Here is a 25,761-nt window from a genome sequence, read left to right on the forward strand (position 1 = left end):
ACGTCTGCTGGACCACTGATGGTTTGGGAGACATTAGAAATGAGCAGGCACAAGCACAAACACAGCACGAACGCTGCTGGGGAGGCAAACGAGCAGATAATTACAGGGAATTAAAATAAAAGTGATAAACTTTCAAGGCTGAGGTAACAGAAGAGGGTGCTGGATTTTGCTCTAAGCAGCCTGAATATTTTGATGCCTAAGTAATCAGCCTGCAAACGTATGGCACTGATAAAATTCCAAAGAATTTAGGCTAACTTGGAAGTTGTTACCAGGTTATGAGTCAAAGCTGTTATCTGCTTTCAACAGAGAGGAGAGGGAAGAGGGAAGAGGGAAGAGGGAAGGGAGGAGGAGAAGGAGAAGGAGAAGGAGAAGGAGAAGGAGAAGGAGAAGGAGGAGGGAAGAAGAAAAGCGAAAAGGGAAAAGGGAAGAGGGAAAAGGGAAAAGTCCTTCTCAGCCCATGGCCTCCACCAAGGCCTGAGCACAGAGAAGGACCCCAGGCACATTCCCAGGGATGGGCTGAGGAGCAGGAGCGGGGTCAGGGGCTGAGCACAGTGGGGGCAGCCCGTGTGTGTTTCTGTGACCTTGGTGAATCATCCCAGTCCTGTAACTCCACTGTTCCCCTTTGGAATTCCCTCGGGGATACGTAATTAATGTCTCCAAAGCACTCTGAGATCTACCGAGACCAGACAAGGAAAAGATGGTGAGTGAATCATGCTGCTGGAAGGAACAGGAGAGGGCAGGAGCTTTTCTCCAAAGGCTGGGCTGGATGCTCCACCAGGAACAGGAATCCAGCTCTGGGCAGCAGCCTCAGCTCTGGCAGCCCCAGCAGGCTCTGAGAAGTGGTTCTGGCTCTGAACAGCTCAGCCCAGGCTCCCTTATCCATCCAACTCCCCCTGACTCAGGCACAGAAAACTCCAGACAACCCCCTCTCTCTGGCAGCCAGGGGCTATCCATCATTTCCTGGGAATCCAGTGCCAAGGAGGAGTTGAGGACTGCAGGGAGAGAAGCACAGATGAAGAACATCTCAGAGATGTTGTTGGTGCCCTGAAGACCTCAGAGAAGCCACAAGAGCTGGAGATGCCGGTGAGTATCTGTGATTCCTCCTGGACCTTCCCTCTGGAATGCTGGCTGGCAGCACTGGCCCTGTGCTGGGATGCTGTGGGGACACAGGCAGAGTCCTCCATCCCCCCCCGAGGAGCAGGGAGAGCCTCCAGGAGGGGCTGCACTCTCTCCCAGTGTATCCCAGCTGGATCTGTGCCCTACCACTGCAAAAGCCCTGGAATAAGCTGCTCAGCTCAAGGGAAGGGGCTTCCCTCTCCACACACCCAGCTGGCTCTGGGAGAGGCACTGATGGAATTTGTGTCTCCTGCTGCCGCACTCCTGTGCCTCTTCCTGCTCTGACATCCAATGGCATTCCCGGTGTTGATGCACTCAGCTCCCTGGGATGCCTGTCCAGAGCGATTCCTCATCAAATTAAGCTCCTGCCAAGCCTTTCCAAGGCCATGAGTCCTCCCTATCCTCTTCCATCACACTCCAGCCAAGGCAATAATCCTGGCAGTGGGAAAACACAGCCTAATTCATGCACTGGGCCCAGGAGAAAATGGACACCTCTGCCTGGAAAACAGAGGCCAGCTGTGAGAATTCCCGGATTGGTGGAGAGACACAGCCTCGGAGGGTGAAGTCACCTCAGGCTGACCTGAACAAGGTCCCCTTTCTGTGTCCCCTCAGCCCCATGGAGCCCAGCCCCAGGAGCCAGCAGGATGTTGTTCCTCTGGAATTCTGTATCGCTGCTCCAGTCCCTCAGGGATCTCTGCAGCACAGCCCACACCTCCCTGTCTCCCCAAATCCATCATCCCCAGTGCTGGCTGCTCAGACATTCCCATTCCTGCTCTCTGAGTTCACATCCCTGTGGCTCTCCAGGGGCTGGCAAAGGCAGGTTGTTGTTTTTGCCCCCCAACTGCAGTCGGGCAATGCCAGAAAAGCTCTTCAGGAGCTGAAGTTGAGATAAGCCCAGGAATTCCAGCACCAAGAGGAGATAAACTCCAGGACAGGAGCAAACTTCAGGTCCTGCCCTTCAGGGCTCTGCTAGGATGAGGAGTTCTTTGCTTTTTTCTTGGCACAGAGTGCCTGTGGGGGCAGTTCCAAGCTTTTGAAGACAAAGAGGAGTCTCTTGTCCAGCCTGCAGGGAATTAATGTGCCATCCACGGATCAAGCAAGACGAGAGAAGGGAAAACAACCCAGATCTTTTGATAGGGAAGTTTCACATCTCATTGGTGTTGGAGGATGGGAATTGGGCTGGATTCCAGTTGTCCTCTCCACCAGGAAGAGCTGTGGCAGCTCAGCAGTGACTGCTGGGGGATTCACTTCTACCAGGAGCACTTTAAACCAAATTTAAATTCCAACTTTCCTACAGAAAGGGTGAGCTTTGGAAAGCTGGGAACGGGAAAAGGGCTGAAGGATCACCATAAACAGGATGCTTAGAGAGCAGCCTTTGCTTCCAAACCCAACAGCCACCAGACACAGAAGCAAGGAGATAATCAGTGATGGACGAGCGGTGTAATTCATTATCGAGCCTCAGCGAGGACAGAGCTCAGAAAGAAGAGGAAAACACTTGAAGCAGGTCTTGAAAAGCTGCTCCACACTGAGAGATTAAAGGAGTTCATTTCTCTCCCTTTCACAAGAGATTATTTTATCTACCACTGCTCCGAAAAGGAGACGTGCTACAAGAAAAAAGCAAGATTATATCCAGTGAACAAACAAACGTGGCTAATTCAGACTGAAAACACTAGATTTTTTTTAGCAGGAAGAGTAAATAAGAATGTATTCCATCAACAGGGGATGGCTGATTCCCTAACACTTTGAATCCTTAAACCAAGAACCAGGTGTTGGGGTTTTTTTCTGGGATTCAGAGGACATGGAGAAGGTGGGCAGAGAAGGTGCCAGTTTGAGATCATTCCCTGACCATTCTCTCTGTCTCTGTGGCCTCTCCTCATTTTTTTTCCTCTTCTCCATCTCATTTTTTCCAGAGATCAGGTGGAGGAGAGGGTCTCTGACCTGGCAGACAGAGGTTACCACACAAGGAAGGTGCAATAGGGACGGTTTGAAAAGAGCAGCTCAAGCTCAGTCTGAAGTCCCATAAGAGGAGATTAATCCTGTGACAATCTTGGATCAACATGCTACATTCCCCCAAATCTGGGGATAATTGGTTCTCCAAGTGTTACTCAAATTGCTGAATAAAAATCAAATCCAAAGCTGATGAAAATCACCCCCCAAAAATGCAGTGACAGTTCCTTGTCATCGTCAGCCCATAAATGGGCATTCTCCACACACCAGACAAAGAATTCCCCCCCAAACCTTAATGAATAAACATTAAATTAGCTTTTTTTTGTCACTTAGAAGCCACATTCAATGAGGATTTTCCAGCTGTGGTTTTAGGATGCTAATTTAATTAGGCTAGGAACTCATCCCTTGCCTTGGAAATGAAAGCTGCAGCTTTATGAAGAGTGATGGTTGTCAGAGAGCTCTTCCTAAAATCCCCTTTTCATTTTCCCAGCTTCACTGGAGGCCAAAGTGGCATTTTTTTATCTGCACGAGATCGGCTCGGAATATCCCTGGGGTCTTCCCTTTGCAAGAGACCTCGCCTGGAATGCAAACTGCAAGAACACCCCAAGGAAGCCAAAAGCCTGGCCTGGAGCCACCCTATTGTTTGTATGGGGGAAGAGAAAACAAGGAGGGAGAGAAAATATGGTCTGTGGTCACGGGGCTTTGTAAATTAAAAACCAGACACAAATGCAAGGATTCCATGAAATGCCAGCCTGGGGGTCAGGCTGGTGAATCCCTGCTTTAGTCTCAGCCGAAATCCTTCAGATCTGGAGAGCAAAGGGCAAATGCTCAGATTAGAAACATCTTCATGGCAATGATGAAGAGCAAAGCAAAGGGGTCTTTCCAAGGTAAAAAGATTCCCTGTTTTCCAGTTCTCTTGGAACTGGATCATGGTTCTTGGATCGTGGGTTGCTCTGTACTTAGGAACTGAGTCCCAGGGTGGTTTTGGGTATGTTTGCTCCCGATTCTCTTGTGGCCACTTGTCCTCTGCAGGAGACTCGCACACGGTGTCTGCCCTTGGCTGCTCCTGGGATCCAGGGAATCGGAATGTGCAGGCAGCTGCGTTAACCCCAAACATGGAAAGCTCCGAGCTCACACCAGCACACCCACAAACGAGCAGAACACACCTTAAAAAGGGTAAGATTTAAAAGATTTCAAAAAACCCTCAACACCTTGGAATTCTGATGGAGGACTGAAAGCTGGCAAAAAGTTTCTTTCCTTCTTTTCTCAAATAAACAGATCCATAAAAAAGCAGTCCCAGGAAGTGAACACTTGAGGGATCCTATCAAATATCAGTCTGAGTCTGGCAGAGGTGCTGCTCCTCTTGCAGCTCAGGAGAGTTTGGTGATTGGAGACCCCAAAACAAGATTTCAACCCTCAGAAGCATCTCCCCAGTTTGCCTTTCCGAGGCTGCAGCTCGTCTGTCAGTAATTGTGGTTGTTCCTGCCTCCCAAACAAAACTCCTGAGTTGGAAGCTCCCAGTCTGCTCCCAGTGCTTTCTCCAACATCCTTCTCTGTCTATCCTGGCATTTCCCAAACTTGCCAGTGAAATGTGGGGTTCATCGGAGCTCTGCCTACAGGAGTTTGCTCTCTGGGAACTCTTTTCCCATCATTTTGGTTCTCCCATCAAACACGCTCCAAGATGAGCCGTGCAAAACTCCGCTCCCAAGGCCTGGAGAAAGCTGAGACCCTCCCCAGGTGGCTTCTAGAGGCCACCAAACATGGAGCCCCAAAGGCACTTGTGTTCCCAAGGGGGACACCCTGGGCATGGAGGAATTTTGGGGGCTTACCTGGGGCAGGGCTTGCACCACCGTGTCCAGCAGAGCTCTCATGCCCGTGGCCATTTTCAGCAGTTTCAGCACTGAAATGAAGAGCAAATCCTGCTCAGCAGGGCTGGGGAATATTGCAGGGAAAATGCATGAAGGAAATCCAGGTTCAGGTCTGGCAGGGAGGGTTTCAATCTCTCTTACAGCCGTTTATCCACGTGGGGAGTTCTCTGCATCCCTGCAGGACTGAGCATCCCACTGTCAGTCCCAAGGGGAATGGATTCCCACTGCCTAAGGGCAGGGCTGTGGGATATTGGGAAGGAATTCCTCCCTGGGAGGGTGCTGAGGCACTGGCACAGGGTGCCCAGAGAAGCTGTGACTGTCCCTGGACCCCTGGAAGTGCCCAAGGCCAGGCTGGATGGGGCTTGGAGCAGCCTGGGACAGTGGAAGGTGTTGGGGTTGGAACTGGATGAGCTTTAAGGTCCCTTCCCACCCAACCCATTCTGGGATTCTATGAAAATGGACAAAAACCTGCAAGAACTCCAATGTGGGCAGGCAGGAAAATGGGAGAGGGATGGGGAGCCACCTCATCAGTGAAGAACATCTTCCCAAGCTCCAACTGCCATCGCTTCCCGCTCTGCTCTGGACCAGTATAAAAAGTCTGTGATCCCGGGCTGGAATCAGAATCCAACCGAGGATGCCACTGGAAAACCCCATGGAACCCCCAGCTTGTCTCTGAGCTGACATCTCATGTTCCCCACTGGAACTGAACCAGCAGGGTGTGAAGGATGAACGTCCAAAGGGTTTCCTGGGGTGGCTGGAGACCCCGGGAGCAGGACACACCTCTGGCTATCCTGAGCACCCTCATGATCCGGATTATGGTGGGATTGATGGGAAGCGCAGCGTTCATCTCGATCTCCTCCAGCGTGATCCCCACGATTGACAGGAGAACTATGGCCAAGTCCAGCTGATTCCACCTACCAAGAGAGGAAGGACACACAAAATCCAAATGATACATGGATAGACATCCAGGAGGAGGGAATTTTATGTTAATAACAGGCACCAGCAGATCCCAAGTGCATCTCCTCATTCCCATCTGGGCCCATGAATTTTAGGTGGTACAAAACCAGCTCAGAGCAGCTGGCACAGACATCCTGTGTGCCACAAAATCTGGGAAGTTACAGGGAGCTGACTGGGAAGTGTTTCTGACCTCTGAGCTGAGCTGGTCAGGCCTCGTGGAAAGGGAGGTACTGGGGGAAAAGATGCTTTTGGAATTTTGGGAGATTTCCGGAACTCCTCCTGCAAAGCCCAGCCAGCAGCTCTTAGGATTTCTAGCTCTTACACTACAAAGTCTGCACGCACAGAGAGCAGCCCTGGGCTCTTCCTGTGCCACCACAGCGATGCTGCATCTCCCCAGCATCTGGCCCTGAAAGTGGGTCAATCCAGCCTCGAATCCCAAATCCACAGGGGTTCAAAGTGATCCCACCTGTCCTTAAAGAACCTCCGGAAACCAAAGGCCACCAACTTCAGGAGCGCCTCGAACACAAAGACGATGGTGAACACGTAGTTGCAGTACTTGAGGGCTTCATCCAGGGACTGAAAAGAGAGATCTCAGTTAGGCCAGCCCAGTTAGGCTGGCCCAGCTATCCTTTCCTAGACCACCCCCTAGGCTGGCAGGGAGCAGGGTGAGGGAAGCACAGAAATATCAGGAATTGAGTCGTAAAGGCTGGCAGAGCTCACTAAATCACCCAGCAGAACTCAAATAAAGGCTCAGCCCCTGAGTCAAAGAAAACCCTCCAAAGTACCAAGATTAGTTCTGCTAAAAATGTCAGGTTCAAGCTCAGTGCACAAACTGTTCAGTCTGGGCCAGACACAAAAACTTCACCCCTTCCCTATCTCCTGAAGATTCCTGGGTCTGAAGTGCCCAGCCTTGGGGAGAACAAAAGCCTCGATGGATCATTTCTTGATTCCAGCCCTCGGGACAAAGGCTTTGCTTAAAAAGCTCAGAAAAATAAATAAACCTTGGAGATGGATTAAACCTTTCCTTCTTGAAAAATGGGACATCTCCAGAGCTGGGCAAAGCGTGTCCATATTTGGTGCAACGTTCCCGCTCTCCACGGAGCCGCTCTCGGAAGTCAGGAATCCGCAGTGTTTATACTTGAGGATGATGAGTGTTTATAATGGATTTCATTGGAGCTCTGGGCCAACAATAGCAAAGGAATCTTGTGGGGCCTTAAAATAGAGAACTGGGGAGGGACTGGGGACAGGAGGCAGCAAAGGGGAATTTAGCTCAGTGTAGCACAGGACTCTGCATTTCCACTAAAAAATGGGAATTATGAGCATCGAACCAGACAAAATTGGAAATAAATGCAACAGAGGAGTCTGCAAAGCACCTCTGAGGAAGCCCCAGGGCACAGGAAAGCTCTTTTTGTCCCCTTTGTGTGATGCCTGGGCTTTGCTGACCCCACACACACAGCGGGGTCACCAGGGCATGGCCACGCCCCAAATTTTGGGACTCAAGAGCTGAAAGTTTCTTTGGTGTTGGCAACAATCCCTATTTTTGTTCCAGGGCCTGAAATAAAATGGCAGCTTAAAAACCATGGGACAACTTCCTATTCCATCCAAAGCCCGAGCCTGACTTCTGCCATCATTTGTGAACGTTTGCATTTGGATTTACAACTCGGTGTTAAGGGAATGTAAACCAAGTGTAAATAAGACCTCATGTGGATAAACAACATTTCCATGGGAAACAAAGGAATTTTCCTGCTGTAAAACACACACACACACACACACACACACACACACACGTTACCCTCTGGCTCAGCATCCAGGAGGCATTTGCAGGTTACCATGGAATGCTGGAAAAGGAAATGCTCAGCCAGAGCTTCATCAGTGATAATGAAATGGAAAATTTATATATGGACAGCCCCCATGATTTATGTCCAAGGTGTTCTGAGGGAAGAATGATTTTATAATATATAAAAAAAGGGAGGATTGGACTTTTAAATTGGTTTTTTCTAACTTCATTGAGGAAAAGAAACGCTCTGCATGCAGTAACTCCAAGTTTATATCTGCTAATGGAATGTCCTAAAACCCTGGACTGCTTTCCAGTGTGAAGGCTCACTCATGTCTGGGATCAGGAGAGGAAATATTTGGATTGGTCTTTTCCTGGTAAAAGCTTAATTCACTCTCCATTAGCGGGGGGTTTTTACCCAAAGCAGGGAAATCAAGATTTTGCCTGAAGCAAGCGACTCCTGAACGGCAGAGCTGGATCAGAATGCTGAGGCTTTCCAAGAACTGGGAAAACGGCCCCGTGGCTGCTTGGATCCCAAGGGAGCCGTGCTGAGCGGCAGCTCCTACCTTGGGCTGGTTGTAGTGCTCCATGGACATGGTGATGACGTTGACGCCGATGATGAAGGTGATGAAGAGGTCGAGGTAGTGGCTGGTGCACAGGCTGTGGATGTATCTCCGCGCCGGTGAGTAGTCGGCGTAGTAGGGCCGGCGCTGGGCTTCTGCGGGGGACACAAAGGGCACCAATGAGCCACGAGTGCTGCAGGGCTGGTGGCCACCACCACGTGGCCTGAGGGTCATCTCCCACCTGGACACAGGGTGGAGAATGGAGCTGAGCAAACCGTGGGAAGCGGTCGAGTGATTCCTGAGTGATTCCGCCTCCCAGGACTGCCCCAGTGGGGTTTTTGGGATGAGCCCACTCTGGTGCCAGCCAGGTCCTTCCCTCTGCCCTCCCCTCATGGAATGGGAAGCAGGCAGGGGGAGGAGCAGGATGGACACGGGACCCAAAGCCAAGGGAAGAGCTTCAAACCCAGCGAAGCTTCAGCTGCAGGTGAGGCCAAAGCTTCGGGCAGGACTCATCTCTCCCAGTCCTGCTGGTGCCAGGCATATTCCAGGTGGGAGAAGAACATGCCCTGAGCTCAGCTTGAGTGCCAGGAGGTTTTTGGGGCATTTGGAAGGCCTGAGGAAAAGCAGCAGTGCCGTGGCAGGGCATTCCCGAGGGTTGGGAGCACACAGGACACGGCCACAAAGCGTTTGGCTCTGCCAGGACAACCAGCACAAGCTTGTCTGGAAACAGAAATATAAATTTCTATTTATAAAATAGATCATTAAACAATATATCCAGGGCTCAGGGCACAGCTGCATCTAAAACCATTCACAACCACGTGAATTTTACATCTCTGCCTCTGGTTGTGATCCCTCCTTTTTTTTCTCTTTGAAATGGGGGAATTTCTGCCTGTGACCAAATTCCTGGGGCTGCTCCAAGGAGAGTGTTTGGACCCCAGGACTGTATTTACTGCGTGTGTCTGTCTCAAATGAAACTGTGACCACAGGGATGGCCGTGGGCACTGGATGGAGTCAAATTCCTTTCCAAGTGAAGCAATGTAAATATTCCGAGTTTACACAAGGCCAAGGCAGCATTGCTGTGGATTTTACAAGTGGAAGAGACACTGAGGCTGCACCAAGTCAGAACAGGATTGTTCTTAACAGCGAATATTTTGCAAATATTTCATCAAATTCAGCTTTAAATGCATGAAAAGCTCAGAAGTTGCTTCACCTTGAAAATAAGGAGGGAAATCAGTTTGGAAGTACTCAGTGCCCTCCTGAAATTCATCTCCCACTCCTCTCATCCTGCTAATACCTTTCAGATGGAAGGACTCTTGAAACGTGGGAGATTTTTTGTGCTGCAACTGATGCCAGATTAAAATCCAAAACTTTGAAATTAGTTGGATAAAGGGAAGCAGAATCTGCAGCTCTCTTTCAACTACATTTTTTTTTTTCCTGGCAGTTAGAAGTACAGTGGAGGCATTTAAAAAACATTTCCTCCTGACCAGGGTCACCAAGGCTTGGGGTTTTTTTCTGCTAAGGGGTGTGGAAAAACAAGATGAAAACAACCAGAGTTGGTTTTGAAAACTTTTTTTTTTTCTCTTGCTTTCATGTGCTTAATCCTACGAGTCATCTTGGACTGCTGGGGCTGTCTCTGCTACTGAGCTCAGCCTGCCTGCAAAATAATAACAAAACCATTGCAGTATAATATTTATTTCAGCCCGGACGAGGTGCTTTCATGTGTGTTCAGCATTACAACATCCTTGTCCTTTTTTTTTTTCATTTTTTAGGGAATGTCTTCTTGGGAGTGCAAATCATCAACTCCTTGGGAGGTCTGAGAAGACCCTTAAATGTTATATTTATTACTGATGAATGGTTGATGAATGGATTTCAGGACGTGAGCAGGGATGCGTTGGCAGCACGTAAGGAAAAGAGGTTGCAGGTGGCTTTAACCACCCCTCACCTGCCCAAATGCCCAATTTATTCATTATTCAGCAAAAGATCAGGTGTCTGTTCTACTTTATAAACCAATTACGTACGTAGAATCACAAGAAGACATTTTCCACTGTCAGGCACTGAACTGAAAACCTCCTGAATTTCCTGGCAGCAACACAGCTCCTTCTTTGCATGGGCTGGAGAGGAGAAAACCAAGGAGCAAGCAGCCAGCCCTAAAGGTGGGTCTGTCCTACAGCACAGAGGTCTCTCAGCACTGCCCGGGCCTGCCCAAATTCCTGCTGGGACACCTTGGGACAGGCTTAACCTGAGGGAGCTCTAGGAGAAGCCTGGCTGCTTTAGGATGCACACAGCCCAAAGCTTAAGGGACAGGAAGGAAACTCCCCCAGGGGACACATGCAAGGACGGTGGGGATGGAGGTGACAGAGGTGACAATACCCACATGCAGCAGGGCCATGCTCAGGAGGACCCCATGCAGTGTCCACTCGAGGAGATGCTGCCCGTGCCAGGCTGGAGAAGGGAGCTGGCACATGCCCGAGGAGCCAGGGCTGGACTGGGAGATCCCGGGAAGGCAGAGGGGTTGCAGCAGGGTGGGAGCAGTGGGAGAGCAGCCCCACAGCTCTGGCAGGAGGGAGTTGCAGAGCTCCAGAGCCTCAGGTCGTTCCCAATCCCTTCAGAGTTCCCTTCGGGAAGTTTTACCTCTGTTGACAGCACAGAAGGGGCTCTGAGCTCCTCTCAGGTCACATTTTTAACTCTTAGAGGGAATTTTAAGTCCCCAGATTGTGTTGAGGGTTCACTGCACACACCCTGACTGCTGCTGGCACAACCAGAGCCGTGAGATCTGCAGGAGAACCTGGATGAGGAGGATGCTGCTCCGTGGGATGTGGGCACAGCAACCAGGGGCCACCTGATCCATTATTAATCCCAGCAGGCAAAACACGACCTGTGCCTTGGTTTCTCTGGGAAAATGGTTTTTGGGATGAGACTCCCAGCAGCCAACTGGCAGATTTCTGTCATCATGGAATCATGGAATGGGTTGGGTGGGAAGGGCCACCCCCTGCCATGGGCAGGGACACCTTCCACTGTCCCAGGCTGCTCTAAGCCCCGTCCAGCCTGGCCTTGGGCACTTGCAGGGATCCAGGAGCAGCCCCAGCTTCTCTGGGAATCTGTACCAGGACCTCCCCACCCTCACAGGGAACAATTCCTTCCCAAAATCCCATCTACCCCTGCCCTCAGGCAGTGGGAAGCCATTCCCCTTGTCCTGGCACTCCATGCTCTATAAATGCTCTCTCTCCATCAAACACAGACAAGTTTCCCTTCAGCTGCTGGTTCGAACTGGCGGAAACACAGCAGGGAAAAAAGAAACCATCAAACAGATGAAAAACAGGAAAATCCCAGCCCTTCCTCCCCCCACTTTTAGATGCTGGCTAATGCTTGAATCTCACCTCTCTGCAGAGTATTTAAACTTTGCTTGTGGTTCTGCTGACATGAAAATTAATGAAGCACCATCCCCTGGCTTAAAAGCATTTTTAGTTGGCATTACAATCCCCAGCTCCAGCTCCTCCATTACAACGCTCTGCATGAAACATTAGAAAGCCCTAATGGGGTTATTCATGCCTGGAACAGAGCAGCTCTGTACCTGCAGCTGCCTGGAAAAATAAGCAGCAGGGTTGGATAATTCCCTGCTTGGAAACTCTGAACACTCAGGGATACAGCACCCAAAATTGGAGCTCCAGCTCAAATGTTTCTGGTGAATATAGAGAGGGTTTGTGGCACTGAGGGGGTGCTTAAATTGGAATATCAGCGTGTGCCACCCTCTAGAGAAAGGTTTGCAGTCACTGCTCTGAAAGGCGCCTCTGCCGGGGCTTAAAACGGCCTCGTCCTTCCACAATTCCCAGCTCTGTTGGGAAAAGCCTCAGAGGAAAAGATTTGTGGCCACTCTCCTCTCATAGAGAGGAAATGGGGAAAAAGTATATCTGAATTCTCAGTTTTTGGAGTCTTCCCAAAGGGACACCACTGGAAGGCACTCTGCTCCCAGCTACAGCCTTCCCTGGGCTGGGATTCTGGGATTTCCAGCTCTTCCTGCTCTGCTTTCAGCCCCCAGTGTCACCCAGACCCCCCTGCAGCCTTTGAAGTGTGGAGCTGACCTGACACAGCAGATCCACGAGGGCTGGATTTGGCCCTGGATCCCAAAAGCAGAGGAGATCAAGCTGATCCACGTGTTTTTAATCAAAACCTTAAGTCTGGGGAGGCTGCTTTCAGTCTGTCTTCTGAGAAGCTCATTAAAAGGCTGAGAGCAGCAGGATTGTTAAATTACACTTGGATATAATGGATGGAGTAGGGACTGCGTCAGGAAAAATACTCTGGTTTATCTTGAATTTTTTTTCCCTTCACATAAAAAAGTTCACGGAGCAGTTCTGCCTTTAAAACCACATCAAATGCATTTCTCAGTGTCCTCACCCCCTGCCCTCCGCTCTCCTTGAGCACAGTGAACCTGCAGCCAATCCCTTCAGCAAAGTGGCCCTTGGATGGGAAAGAGGAAATGTTTTGGAAAGGTCTGAGGTGGTGACAGCAGAGAATTGGGCTGAGAGGGACTTTCCTGCTGAAAAATCCCCCCAAAGCAGCTGATGAGTCCCCATCCCACCTGAGAAGGAGCTGGGTCCTGCTGCAGGGCTGTGTTCTCCATGGAGCAATCCCTCTGCCGGGCTCCAAATCCTGGATTCATCTTGGGATTGGTGCCCAGATCACCCAGCTGAGGTTTATCCCATTCCCAGCCCCGATCCCAGCCTGCCACAGCTCTGTGATGCATTTTTGTGTGTGCAGGTAGGGACAGACCCCCCAGCCCCCAGTCCCCAGGGGACATGACAGACAGGGGACAGGGACAGGACACACAGACAAGGTGCCAGGCAGAGAGCGAGCCCAGAGGGTGCATTTGTGGCCTAAATCTTGCTCCTCTCCTGGTCTCTCCCACGCTGGGAATGGTGACTGAGTTAAAAGCAGGGATCTTTGTCAGCCTTCCCACAGTCCTCACTCCTCTCCCTGGGCTGACCAGGCTCTCTCCTGCTGTTCCACAGGGGTGGCACAGAGCGCTGGGACACATGGAAGCGGTGGAAGGGACACATGGAAGCAGAGGAAGCTGCCAGCTGCTGTCACCATGCAGATCCCACAGCTCCACGAGCACACACACACCCCACAGCCACAGCTCACATCTTTCTGAGTCTGCCACGGGTTTTTCATCAAATCCATCGTCTTTGAAATCCCCCAGGAGGTGCAAACCCCTCCCAATCGAAACAAAAAAGAATCCCTTAAAATGGAAACAGCAATCTTCCCAAATGTGTACCAGATATTTGGGTTCACCTTGTTAACAACTCCAGTCTGGATGCCAAGCTGTACCTGCAGGTAGAGCCAGACAATTTCAGGGAACCTTCTGGAAGCCCAGCACATGGCCAAATGTTTCACTCCTCAGCTGTTGTATTGACTTGATCCCCTTCCAGAAATCTGTCCTCCTCCCTGTGTGCTCTCCGTGAAATGTTACAACCCTCATCTGTGCAATGGTTGCTCTGAAATAGCTCCTTGGAGGTGGTGGATAAAGAGGGACAATGTCACAGTGTCCATCACTTTGACAAGGACTGGCTCTTTTTTTGGTGTCTGAGCTGTGGAGTCACAGCCAGGCTTTAATAAGATTTATTTCCTAATCAGGAACTGAGCTGTGCCTCCATACCTGTGCCCCTGTTTTCTCTGAGGATGCTTAAAATTGCTTTATTTTTTAAAATGTCATATAAACTTTGAGTTCATCTGAATGTCTTTGAGGTCAGCACTTTGGAGCAGAAGCTGCATAAGGAGGACCCTGGGGAGCCTGTGACTGATTTCCCTGTGCTGGAAATGCTGCCTTCAGGATTTCCACCCTCAGACTCCCAAAGCAAAATGGGAAAAGGGGAAGGAAATTGCATTTGAACTCTTTGAAATCTCTGGAGAGAGTCACTGTCTGCTTGAGCTGGATTTCATTGTAAGCCAGGCACTGAACTCACAACTGGCCAAAATGAAATGGGCTTGGCTCTCCCTGTGGGGACAACGGTGCCACCATTTAGTGCTGAGGTGTCCCCTGGCTCTAACAAAGAGCACCAGAGGAGCAGGAGAGGGGCTGTGAGGGACACAGCTCCTGCCTCAGGCCTGGACGGATGCAGGGAATGGGATGGGGTTTCTCCCAGCAAAGCCTGTCCCTGCTGTGTCCTTGGAGCTGGGCTGTTCTTCCAGCTGGAAATGGATATCCATGGCTTGATGTTTGGGAGACAACGATTTGTCACAGTATTGGGTCCTTCCAGGAGATGACACAGCCAGGCAGAGTCACAGCACTGCTGCAGCAAACAGGGCCCGAAAAGCTCAGCTTTGATCTCAGTGGCCAGGTTTCCTCACTCCTCAAAAATGCCTGGCAGGCTATCCCTGCTCACTAAAGCTTGTGGGAAAGCTGTGGCTGCTTTCCTGGCACCTTTCCTGGGCATACCCACTCGATGCTAAAGGCAGCTGGTCCCAGGTGCAGCCTGCCCTGGGGAGGTGGCAATGAACAGGTTTGGGGCAGGGAAGGAGCACAGGCTCAGGTGGTTTTTGGGTTTGACAGTCCCTGCTAGATCCACCGAGAAGGAAATTTTGGCTAAAGGCCTTTTGTTGCACCCTAATGGCCCTGCCCCTGGCCAGTGTTCCAAGGACAAAACGAGTCCCGGGAGTGAATCCCAGCCTGGAATGGGACAAGCATCTCTTCTCATGGACACCTCCCCGAGAGGAATTGTCCCTCCAGCCCCAGCCCGGGGCTGCCCTGCTGTCCCCAGGCCGTGGCTCTGCCCATGCCCCCATGCAGTGTCCGTGGCATGCGGGGCCATGCTCCAGGACTCCCAAACAGCATCGCTGCTGTTTTATCTGAGAAAAGAACTCACAAATCAAACCCCGCCACCCCCCTCAGATGCAAGCGGCGCGTTAAGGCACGGAGGAGCCTCGGAGTGGCCTCCAGGCGCAGGGGAAGCATTGAAGCTGTTCACCCCTGTGTCCCTCGGTGCTGGGGACACTGTGGCCTTGCAGAGAGGACTCTGCTGGAGGGGGATTTTCTCCCCAGCCAGGTGAACAGGTACCGCTTCCCACCAGCTCATCCAGGACAATCCCAGGGCATCGCCAGCCCGTGGCTTAAGGCACCGCCAAAGAGGTAACGAAGCAACACAACCTCCTGGACCCCAACAAAAAAAACCAAAGGAAAAGGAAATCTTGCTTTGGGAGCAGGCAGGGCTCAGAAAGATTTTGGTTTGTAAGGCACTCTACCGACCAGACAGGTACATCTCCTTACTCCTGCGCTTTTTCTCCAGGCGGCGGAGCCGCTTCTCCTCCCGGCGCCGCGCCTCCTCCGCCTCCTGGTGCTGCCGGCACTTGTGGAAGTTCTCCACCACCACCCCCACGAACATGTTGAGCACGAAGAAGCTGACGATGAGCAGGAAGGAGATGAAGTAGAGCAGCATCCAAGGGTTGTGGTTCTGGATGGGCTGGGGGAGGTAAGAACAAGGGAGAAGCGGCACAGGCAAGGTGGGTTAAATCAGGTTTTTGGGTGCTCTGGAGCAATGAGTTGTGTGGGGAGGAGGAGAGGACTGGGAAGAGATTTCTCCCAAAGCATTTTCCTCTCCTTCACCTTCTCACTGGCTACAATTCACTTTTGGTGTAAAGCCCACTCTAAACTGCCTTACAGGATTTAATTATTTTGGTATCTATTTCACACAGCTTCAGATAAATCTCAGTGGATGAGCATCATCCCACCAGCAAGATCGTTTCAGCTAAAGACAGGCTCCAGATTTTTAATTTTTCAGATGTGGGCTCTTGGTTAATGTTTCTCAGTTGTTACCAGATCTTCAGAAGTGGGGGAAATTAGGTCCAAAGTGTTACTGTGGCTCCGTGTGGGTCCTACTCATGGGAGACTTGACTTCCCACGGAAAATGCCACCTAACTCACAAACTGAATGTCTCTTGCACAACACTTCTGGTGGTTTCCCATCCTCAAATACCCTCATTCTAATTCAAAACCCCATTAGACCTTGCCTGTACTACAGCCACTGGAAAAGCAACTCCAAGGAGTGGAAAACTTTGGCAGCTCAGTGGGTAACTGGGACCTCGAGGAGGTTCTACAGCTCTGCTCCTTCCTGGGACTTGAAAAACCCTGGATCACTCAGGCCTGAGGCTCGAGAGAGCAGCACAGCTGGGCTCTGCAGGACAGGTACCTGTTGGTCAATGCCCACGGCGTCCAGCCCATCGTACATGATGTTCACCCAGCCATCCTTGGAGGAGAGGACAAACAGGGACATCAGGGCCTGGAAAACGGACAGAAGAGGTTGGTCTTGCCTTTCAGTCCCCAGAGAGGAAACTCCCAGCTCCTCCTGTGGCCTGGCCTGCTTTTCAGCCAGAAGGAAGCACCTTATTTTCTTCATTTGCAAACAGAACAGCAAGAAATCGCGAGGCTAAAAGGGGCAGCTGAGGGGTTGCATTCCAGAGCAGTGGCTTCAGGACAACACTCCTGAAAACAACGAACTGCACAACCTCAGCAAGAGACCAAGTGTTGATCTGATCCATTTTTAGTCATTTAGAGCAAAAGACAGAGATTTCCAGATAAAGTCATAGAATGACTGAGGATGGAAAAGAACTCTAAGATCACCACGTGCAAGTATCAACCCATTGATAGACGATTGCAACACTAATTCTGGAAACTTCCTATGATGGAGGCTCCACGCCCTCCTGAAGCCACACATTTTAAGTGTACATCCATGAAAAGCTGGCCCTGAAAATCCCTGCAGGGAGGACTTTACCTGCCCCAAATTGTCGAAGTTGTACTTCCTCCGGACCCATTTGTAGTGAGCGTTGGTGCAGTCGGCCTTCGTGGTGATGTTTTTGACATCAGGGCCATCACAGTAGTAGAACTTGCCTTTAAAAAGCTGCATTTGAGAACACAAATTAAAAAAAAAAAAAAAGAACAAAACCCAAGCAGCTTTAAAAAGTCTGATTTATCTTTCATTCCTTTAGAGGAGTTCATCTTTAGGTTCATCTCCTAATCCTGAGATCCTTGCTGGGAGCAGGTGCCAACCCCACCCTTTCTCCTAAAGCCTGGCTCTTCTTCCCCAGCTGAAATCTTCCTTTGGAGGCATTTCAGCTCATTATTTCCACCTCAACCCAGCAGGTGAGAAAAGCAGCTTCTCTTCTGCAGCAGTTGCTTAGAGGCAGCCACGGGGAGGGAAATACTCTACCTGGACCCCTAAAATCCCAAAGATGATGAAGAAAGCACAGCAGATGAGAACAATATTCCCAATAGGCCTCAAGGAGGAGATCAAGGTTTCCACCACCAGCTTCAGACCTGGGGCTCTGCTGATGACTCTGGAAAAAAAACCCAACAAGACAATGAAGCTTTTAATTGTTCTGTTATCACCGAGCTGCTTCTTGTCTGCTCTCTGAAGCTGGCACAGCCCTCCTCCACCTGCAGGCAGCACTCAGAGACAATCAGGGACTTCTTCAGACCTCCAGAACGTTCCCAGTCACATCAGATGGAATCCAAGGAGTGACAGCTGGGCAGAGTGAGGAGGGGAGACTTCCTATGGGCAGGATCTCAGAGTTCCCCCGCTGGGGTGTTTGTACCTCAGTCCAGGGAAGTGATCCCTGCAAGGGCTCTGATCCCAGCCCAGGGACACAGGCAGGATCCTCCTTCCTCTCCCAACATGTGAACAGCTTCCCAGCAGGACTGGAGAGCATGTCTGGTGCTCCTTCTGCAGTAGTGGCCATGACAACTTTCCAAACAGAGTAATTCCAATTTGTTTCCTAATGAGTTCCTGAACTGGCTCGTAGCTAACAGGAGCCTGTGATCAACAGCTCCACAGCCAAAGGGTCAATCCCATTGGGAAGCAGCTTCCTGGTGTGCTCTGGGGCAGGTTTTGGGTGTTATGAAGAACAGGAGCATTGCTTTCCTGGAGGAGAGCCTGGGGAATGCACTGCTGTCCCCTGGGATGTGTGAGTGGAACCAGCCCAAGCCAAGCTTTCCTGGGAAGGGCGAGGTGGGAGTTTTGCCTGGAGAACATCAAAGCTGTTTTTGGGAGGGGCCTGTGGAGGGTGAGTCCTTGCAGGGAGCTGCAGCTCACACCGATGATGATGCCTTGTGCCTGCCAAGCCCAGAGAAAAGAGTTTTGTGCTGCAGCATTTCCACAGGGTCTTGTTTGAGAGAAATCATGTGGAGACTGAACTGCACCTCCAAAGTGTTAGGAATGGTCCCTGGAGCCATCCTGTGCCGTGGTGAGAGGTGATGAATTCCTTTCTATTCATAGGATCTGGCCTAGTTATTCTCAAAGACCAATTCCCTCTTTCCCCCTTCCCTTTCCTCATGAACTGCCTGTGCCCTCAATTCTGTTCCCACTTATGTGGGTCACACAGGGTCACTTGTCCAGGGTGTCCTGGGGACCCTGATGCCACCAGCAGAACAGAGAGGAGCCAGAAACACCAACTAACTTGTCACTAAGGTGGCACGGAGTACAAAGAGCTGTTGTTCTTGAGGTCTAAAAGATTGCCTCTTCCTATCACTCCCACAAGCACAGCTCTGTCCCAGAAAGTTCACGGGTTTTTGGAGGTGACTGTCTCATTCCCCTGAAATTTCAGTAAAAAAAGGCTCCTGGTTCTTGCCAAGCAGGACAAAACCACAACAGGAGCTGATACAACCCCCCCCAAGCATTCTCACTCTATGTTATTGCACAATCACAACCAAAACACAAATGATCTTTACTCCTGTTCCCAAACACTGAAGCTCTGCCCTCCTTTGCCTTGCTCAGGGAGGAGCTGCTTTGCAGGGATGTTTGGCAGGCTCAGGAGAGCAGGGAAGGATGCTGGAGCTTATCAAATCCTCATCAGCACCTGTTCAACTGCAAATCCCTCTTTGCTGGGGAATGCCTGGGAGGTTGTGCAGCTGAAGAAGGAGCCAGAGCGATTTGGAAAGGCCTGATAAAAATGCAGTGTGGAGGAGGCTCTGACTGCACTCACTCCAAACTCCAGCCGCTCGTATCCAAGCTGGAGAAAATGAATTGGAATTCATTTCACTGTTTTCAAACAGTTTCTCACTGAGTTTAGAGCTCCCCAAAGATGCTCCTACCCTTGCTGTATTTCAGTTTTTCGTCTTGTTAAGCAAGCCCTTGTGCATTTCCCCCACGCTCTGATTTATCAGCGCGTACCGCAGAGGTCTCAGGGTCCGCAGAAGCCTCAACACACGAAGGACTCCCAGGATTTTGGCTCCTCCTGCTGATGCCATGGACACGATGATGTCAATGATGGATACAAAGACCAGGACTCCATCCAGGACGTTCCAGCTGCTCTGCAGGTAGGTGTTCTCCCCAGAGAAAAAGCCAAGGGCCACCACCTGCAGCCAGGAGAAGGGAGACGTTGAAATCTTCACCCAGATCGTAACTCTGGCACGGGCTGGTCTTTGCCAGAATTTGCTCTGAGCCATGGGATGGAGTTCTAATTACCTTAACCATCATTTCAGCCACAAAGATGGCAGTGAAGATGTAATTAGAGACACTCAGGAATATCCTTTCCTGGAAAACACAGAACAACAAAGAGAGGCAAGTTAGAAACCCAACATTTATCTTGCAGGGTCTGGTCCTGAGGAGATGAAGACCTGGATGGTGGATGGAGGAAGGAAATGCCTCTCACCGTGCTCAGGGGGTCGATGTCTGGTCTCTCCAGAGCTATGGTGATGCAGTTGAGGAAGATAAAGACCAGCACCACGTGGTCAAACATTTTGTGGGCAATGACCTTCTGGCACATCACTCGGAACCTGCAGCAAGGTGGGACAAACAGATCCTTCAGAAGTTTGGCTCAGGAACAGGCTCCTCCCCAAAAGCTTTCTGCAGCTGTGCCACCAGCACCAGCCCAGGAGGTGAGGCAGCATCTCCCCAAGCTTCGGCCATGATCATCATTAATTATTAATAATTAATAATGCTGGTGAGGCCACTGAAGCAATGGAGTGAACCACACAGTTCTGCCCATGCCGAACGGAAACTGTGACCTCCAAATCAGGGACTGGATTTCTAAAACTCCGAAGGATTTTTCCCAAGGGGAGACTCGCTAGGAATGCAGTATTCCATCATCTCAAACACCTGCTGGGCTGGAATTTCACTGGAATTTCTTACCTGTTCTGTGGGGAAAACAAGTAGAGGGACCAGTCCTCGTGAGTCTTGCACCAGCGGGGTTTGTAGGGCTCCAGGGCTTTGCGGATCCGGTAGCAATAACTCTGGATAAAAAAGAAGAAACACCTTTTCTTCCTCTTTTATTTTCCTGCCTCTCCAACTTTCACAGTGTTTTTGTGGAAGGAGGGGGGCAGTAAATGGCCTTTCATTGTGACTGTGGGCAGTCACAGCTTTTGGGACAGAGCTATGGTGGCCATTGTCACATCTGTCTGAGAAAATAAGGTGGAAAGGGGTGGAAAAAGGGAGGACATGGGCATGACAAAGCAAGACTTCTAGGCTCAAGTAATTTTGAGATACAGAGTTGTTTTAAACCCCAAAAGGCCTCAAACAACCAAAAAGTTAAGTGGAAAACATTTCTTTTTAGATTTTTGAGCTTTCATGACACCAAACAGCTCCTGTAAGTAGAGCTATTCACCTGTTGTGTCTGCAGCTCATTTTTGGAGGCATCGTGGGCCAGCGGAACAATCCCAATCAGCCCAAAAATGAGGCATTTTTGGAAAAAAGGAAGTTTTACCTCACGGGACACCACTGCAATGTCCCAGCCCAAAAACGATCTCTTAAAAAAGGGATCTTTTAGGAAGTAAAGGCCCATCCCTTGGCTCAGGATCGCCATTCCCGACCCTAGCCTTGAGGAGATAACGCATTTCCACGCCGGATTTTCAACCATCCTTCCCAGGAATGGAAAAGCCACTTAAAACACGAGCACCCAACTCCCGCAGGACTCACATCCTCCATGTCATCCTCATAGTCCAGGGCATCCTCCTTGTGGCCATCCACCCTGAGGAAGAACTCTCCGGGGCCGTGGCCCATCTTGCCATTGCAGTCGTGGAACTCGGTGGGCAGCAGGGCCGTGGGCCCCAGGCCGAGCTGGCGCACGGAGGGCACCCGGAGCAGCTCGGGCAGCTCCAGGGAGCCGCGGTAATCCAGGGATTCCGCCCGGCGGGGCAGCGAGGGCCGGCTGAGCGTGCTGGACTTGGCGTCGTCCGAGTCGTCATCCGTGCTGCCTTTTCCCTCTCCGGACAGCAGGGACTCCCGTTCTCCCGACTGGTTCTTCTTCTTGAGGCTCGGGGCCCTGCCCAGGCTGTTCCAGCTCGAGCGGCGGCTGCCCCAGTTGCTGCTGGTGCCCCAGTTGGCGCAGGGGGAGCTGCGAAGGCTGGACTGGGAGAGAAGCAGACGTGGGAGGAGTGGTTTGCAGGAGGAAGCCAAAGGATTGGGGGTGTTTTGCCCAGAGTGGTGAAAGCCGTGTCCTCCCCTTCCCGGTTTTTGCACCACTCTGATTCCAGCCTTGAGATGAGAGCAGCTGGCCAAGGCCACACTGAAGGTGCTCCTGGAGTACACCTGGAGCACAGCCACCAACCCTCTGTCCTGGCAACATCCACTCCCCATTAAAAACGAGCCCAAAGACACTGATAAGTGGCATTTTGCTGAACTGATGTTTTCTTGCCTCACTTTCAAGTGCTTTCAGCTCACACCTTCCCTGCCTTCCAAAGGGAACCTGAGTCACCCAAGGGCCTGGTGGGAATTGTGCCCCTATTTCCATTATTTTCCCTCCATTTGCTGGGTGAGGACGTGGAGTGAATGTTTCTCCTACACAAATTTCAGCGCGTGTCCGTGCACTCGGGCAGGTACCGGGTAATTCCCAGGATGAGGGAGCTCAAGGTCAGAAAAGCCAGGAGGAAAACTCCCTTTTCCCTCCATGGCTTCCTCCCAGCACAAATCAAGACAAACTGCCTTCCTCCTCCTCCTCCTCAGTGCCAGCCAGCTCTCCCCTGACTGCTTCATCTGCCTTGGGCTGGTGGCACCGCCACGCTCCCTGGGAAAGGATTGGAAGGATGAACATCCCTCTCCAGCAGCTCACAATCCCATGAAAGCCCAAGGCAAACAGCAGTCATCTCTGTTTTCTTTTCAAAGGCAATAGGTTGACTAAGCAGCTTAGCAAGGGGGATGGTGGCTGTGCCTCGGCGTGAGGAGCCTTCACGGTCTGCTGCCTTGATTTGAACATGATCTCGCAGTTATGGAGCGGAGGAGTGGGACGGATGAACAGCGGCAGAAATCCACTTTGCCTGGTGCCTCTGCTCCCTGTTTGCACAGAGCTGCCCTCCTGCCCCCCCTGCTGCAGGCACAGCTGCCAGAGCAGCAGCTCCAGCCAGATCCTGGTGCAATCCAGCAGCTCATCCCTTGTTCCCTCGATTTCCCTCCAAAAGGGCTGCTGGACCGTAACCAGAGCTCAAGGGAAAATGCTTCATCCCCCTGACACAGCGTAAATTCAAGATACAACCCTAAAACACCAGGGTGGAAACAGGTCCCATCCTCACGGGAACACCTGGCAGCTTCTCCAAGACATCCCCAATGGCCAGTGTGGTTGGAAAAGATTCCTGCTCCTCCTCTGAGGGGGTCGGCGGTGTCACTGCATGAACTTATGCCTTCTCTAGGGTTATGTCTCTCCCGTGGCATGGTTTGGCAAGGGCTCCCAGCGAGGCACCGGGCAGGAAAGCGCTGAGTCCTGGCACATCCCTGTGCTCCCTTTTCACCCTCACCGTGCTTGGCTGTTCTGTGTCACTGCCCTGCCCCAGCACTGCACACCCCGACTCAGCTCTCCTCCCATCTTTCCACACATTTCCCACCTCCATCACCCTGTGTTTTATTTTCCAGCAACGTCTGTGACAAATGTCTCCCATGACCCTGAGCTGAGCTCATTGGGTGCTGATAACACCAAACTGGTGGGATCAATCCCTGTAAGGGCCATTCCCTTGATCCTTGTGGCTCCCTTCCACCCCAGAACATCCCATGACCTGGAAACAAAGACCTGTGACCCCGTGCTCTGTGTCACTGAGGGGGACTTGTTGGCCGCAAGAACCTACCAAGGACTTCTGGTCGTAGCCCGTGGGCTCCAGCGAGGCGTTGCTGCCTCTCCTCGAGTCCCCGAAGGCGTGCAGGGAGTCCAGGTGTGGGGAGCACTTTGGGGTGGGCATCGGGGTGGCCGCTGTGCGCATGATGATGGGCGGGGGCATGGCCCCCCTGCCCTCCAGGTGCCCGTTGGGGGTGACAGCCAGGGAGTACATCTTCATCTCTGCACAGGAGGGGACAGAGGACAGCACGTGAGGGGACACTGCTCCTGGGGACCTCCAGGAGCTCTGCCAAATGGAGTTGTGGGCAGTGAGATTCCCCCCACTGCGTTGAAAGGCAGCGGGTGAACGTCACAACCTCTTAAGGGGCCTTTGGGAACTCAGTGCCCTCCAAAGGAACCACGGAATTATAGAATGGTTTGGCTTGGAAGGGACCTTGAAGATCATCTCATCCTGTCTCACCCCATCTCCTCATTCCAGGTCCCCTTCCACAGACAGGGATGCCACCCACTAGATCAGGTTGCTCCAAGGCCCTGGAGCCTTGAGCACTTCCAGGAAGTTTTGCTCTCTGTTCCTTGGGATTTAGAGAGTGGAATTACAGTTTTGGGGCTAGCAGAGAATTTCCAGGCTGAATTCCACCTAGGAAGTTCACCTCCTGTCCGTGTCACGCAGAGCTGCACAGGGATTTTTATGACTTTGGGATGTGCCTGAAGTTCCCTCACGGGGAAGACACTCGGCAAACACTGAGGACAGGAAATGGAAGCTGCTTTTACACCCCCACCCACAACACAGAAATCCAATGGCACAGCACTGTGGCAACCCCAAAAATCCACTATTTTAGCTGTATGGCAAGACCAGGCAGCAAAAACCAATACTGCCACTGAACCAAGCCAGACCTAACACTCCGAGCCCTGTGGAGTCCTGTAACAGAACCAGAGGCTGGTGTCAAACCCCAGACTAGAGCTGAACCAACTCCTGTTTTACCAGGCTGAGTGGATCCTGGCTGCAAGTCACAAATCAACTGATATTCAGAATCAGCCTTAGGAGGGGGAAGGATCAGCAGGGAAGCAGTTCGGGTCTGCAGGGAGAAATCCAAGTGAGCGCTCTGTTTGTTCCTCTGGGGGCTCTTGCAATACAATTGGCTTTAATTGGATCTGTTCAGCTGCTGCTTTGTGCACAAATCCCTGATCTGCACCCCAGAAATCCATGGGAACACTGTCGTTCACCGTGAGGGTGGAAGTTTCAGCTAAAATTTGCTCGTCTGCCGTACACGTCCCTGCTGCCCCTGTGTGTGTTACACACCAAGAGCTTTGCACTGGAATTGTTAAAACCTTTTCGCTGTCGAGTCACCAGCTGGCCCCTCTGAGGCACATGGGGACACACAGTCACCCCTGGACTTGGCCTGACAGCACGTTCAGCCCTGTTTTCTATTCTGTGTTGCCTGAGCAGATGTGACAATATCTATTCCCTCCTGAAATCTCTCATTATTTGAAGCTGGTGCAGATTTGGTGCTGTGGGCTCCTTCTCAGCCATTTGCAAGGGACATTTGATCACTTGGTGTTGGGGATTTGCTGCTTCATCTCCAGACTGAGCAGCTCCATCACCTCTTTGTGATCCAGCTCTGCCTCACCTTCCCCAACAAATGATTCTCTGCCCCTTCCTCAGCTGAATTCCATCTGCTCCCCACAATCAACATTTCTGTGGCCGAAACGAATCCTGCTTTAGAAGCATTTGGAGGCATCCTAGTAGAGCCCAAGCTGGGAATCAAAGGAAACAGGAACTGAAGTGGCTCCTGTTTACCATCATTCACTGTTAACATGTGTGATCCCTTCTTGTCACCCCTCTGGCTGCAAAGGGAAGGCTGTCACCTACAATTCCATGGTTTTGGTACACCAGCACAGTGTGGGCCTTCTCTCAAATCGATTGCCAGGCCCCCGTGGAGCACAAATGAGCAGCAACATTTTCCATCCATCAAACCTCACTCGAATGCATTTTGTGTGGGAAACCAAAAGGAACAGATGAGAACATGATTGATTGGAAAAGCTGCCGAGAAGTGGGGTGAGAACATTGCTGTCAGCAAAGCACTCTGTGGTAATGGTGCAGGAGGAAGGATGAGACGCAGCTAAAAATTTCTTGGGGAAGTTTAAATTAGAAAAACATCTGTCTAAAGGAAATATCAGCACTCATTTAGCTTCCCCTACACTTTGCAGAGCTGCTCTGGTGACTTAGCTATCAGATTAATTGCCAAAAAAACCAGATTCTTCCACTTGCTGTGGGAAGATGTGGAAGCAGAGTCGTAGCTCCCAGATTCCCAGGAAAATGCAGAGACAAAAGCCCACCTGTTGCTCGGAAGTCTTTCAGCTTCTCAAACTCATCCTCAAAGTTGGCAGATGTCTTGTCCTCATCTGTGTCTGACCTGTTGGCATCTCCCTGCAGAGAGGAGGAGGATAATTAACAGACCCAAATAATATGGGTTCCTCAGCAGCTCAGAGCTGCCTCTGCTCCCTGTGGTTGGTTG

The 25,761-nt window shown here is 51.2% G+C and overlaps 1 protein-coding gene across 1 annotated transcript in view; it reads right to left on the reverse strand.

The window, feature by feature from the left end:
* CACNA1H (calcium voltage-gated channel subunit alpha1 H) overlaps nt 1–25,761 on the reverse strand; it is a gene marked incomplete at both ends in the record, with an annotated part of 158,083 nt that overhangs the window by 12,738 nt on the left and 119,584 nt on the right. Inside the window, 15 exons of the mRNA XM_082291933.1 lie at nt 4,893–4,963; nt 5,712–5,845; nt 6,355–6,464; nt 8,229–8,380; nt 15,466–15,679; nt 16,405–16,494; nt 16,987–17,112; nt 17,422–17,548; nt 19,381–19,565; nt 19,675–19,743; nt 19,862–19,985; nt 20,341–20,441; nt 21,124–21,555; nt 23,259–23,467; nt 25,583–25,673. Coding sequence (XP_082148059.1) covers nt 4,893–4,963; nt 5,712–5,845; nt 6,355–6,464; nt 8,229–8,380; nt 15,466–15,679; nt 16,405–16,494; nt 16,987–17,112; nt 17,422–17,548; nt 19,381–19,565; nt 19,675–19,743; nt 19,862–19,985; nt 20,341–20,441; nt 21,124–21,555; nt 23,259–23,467; nt 25,583–25,673 — 2,235 coding nt within the window. The remainder of the gene's footprint in view (nt 1–4,892; nt 4,964–5,711; nt 5,846–6,354; nt 6,465–8,228; nt 8,381–15,465; nt 15,680–16,404; nt 16,495–16,986; nt 17,113–17,421; nt 17,549–19,380; nt 19,566–19,674; nt 19,744–19,861; nt 19,986–20,340; nt 20,442–21,123; nt 21,556–23,258; nt 23,468–25,582; nt 25,674–25,761) is intronic.

Source organism: Coloeus monedula, assembly GCF_965178545.1.
Source record: "Coloeus monedula genome assembly, chromosome: 16".
Taxonomy (NCBI): Eukaryota; Metazoa; Chordata; class Aves; order Passeriformes; family Corvidae; genus Coloeus; species Coloeus monedula.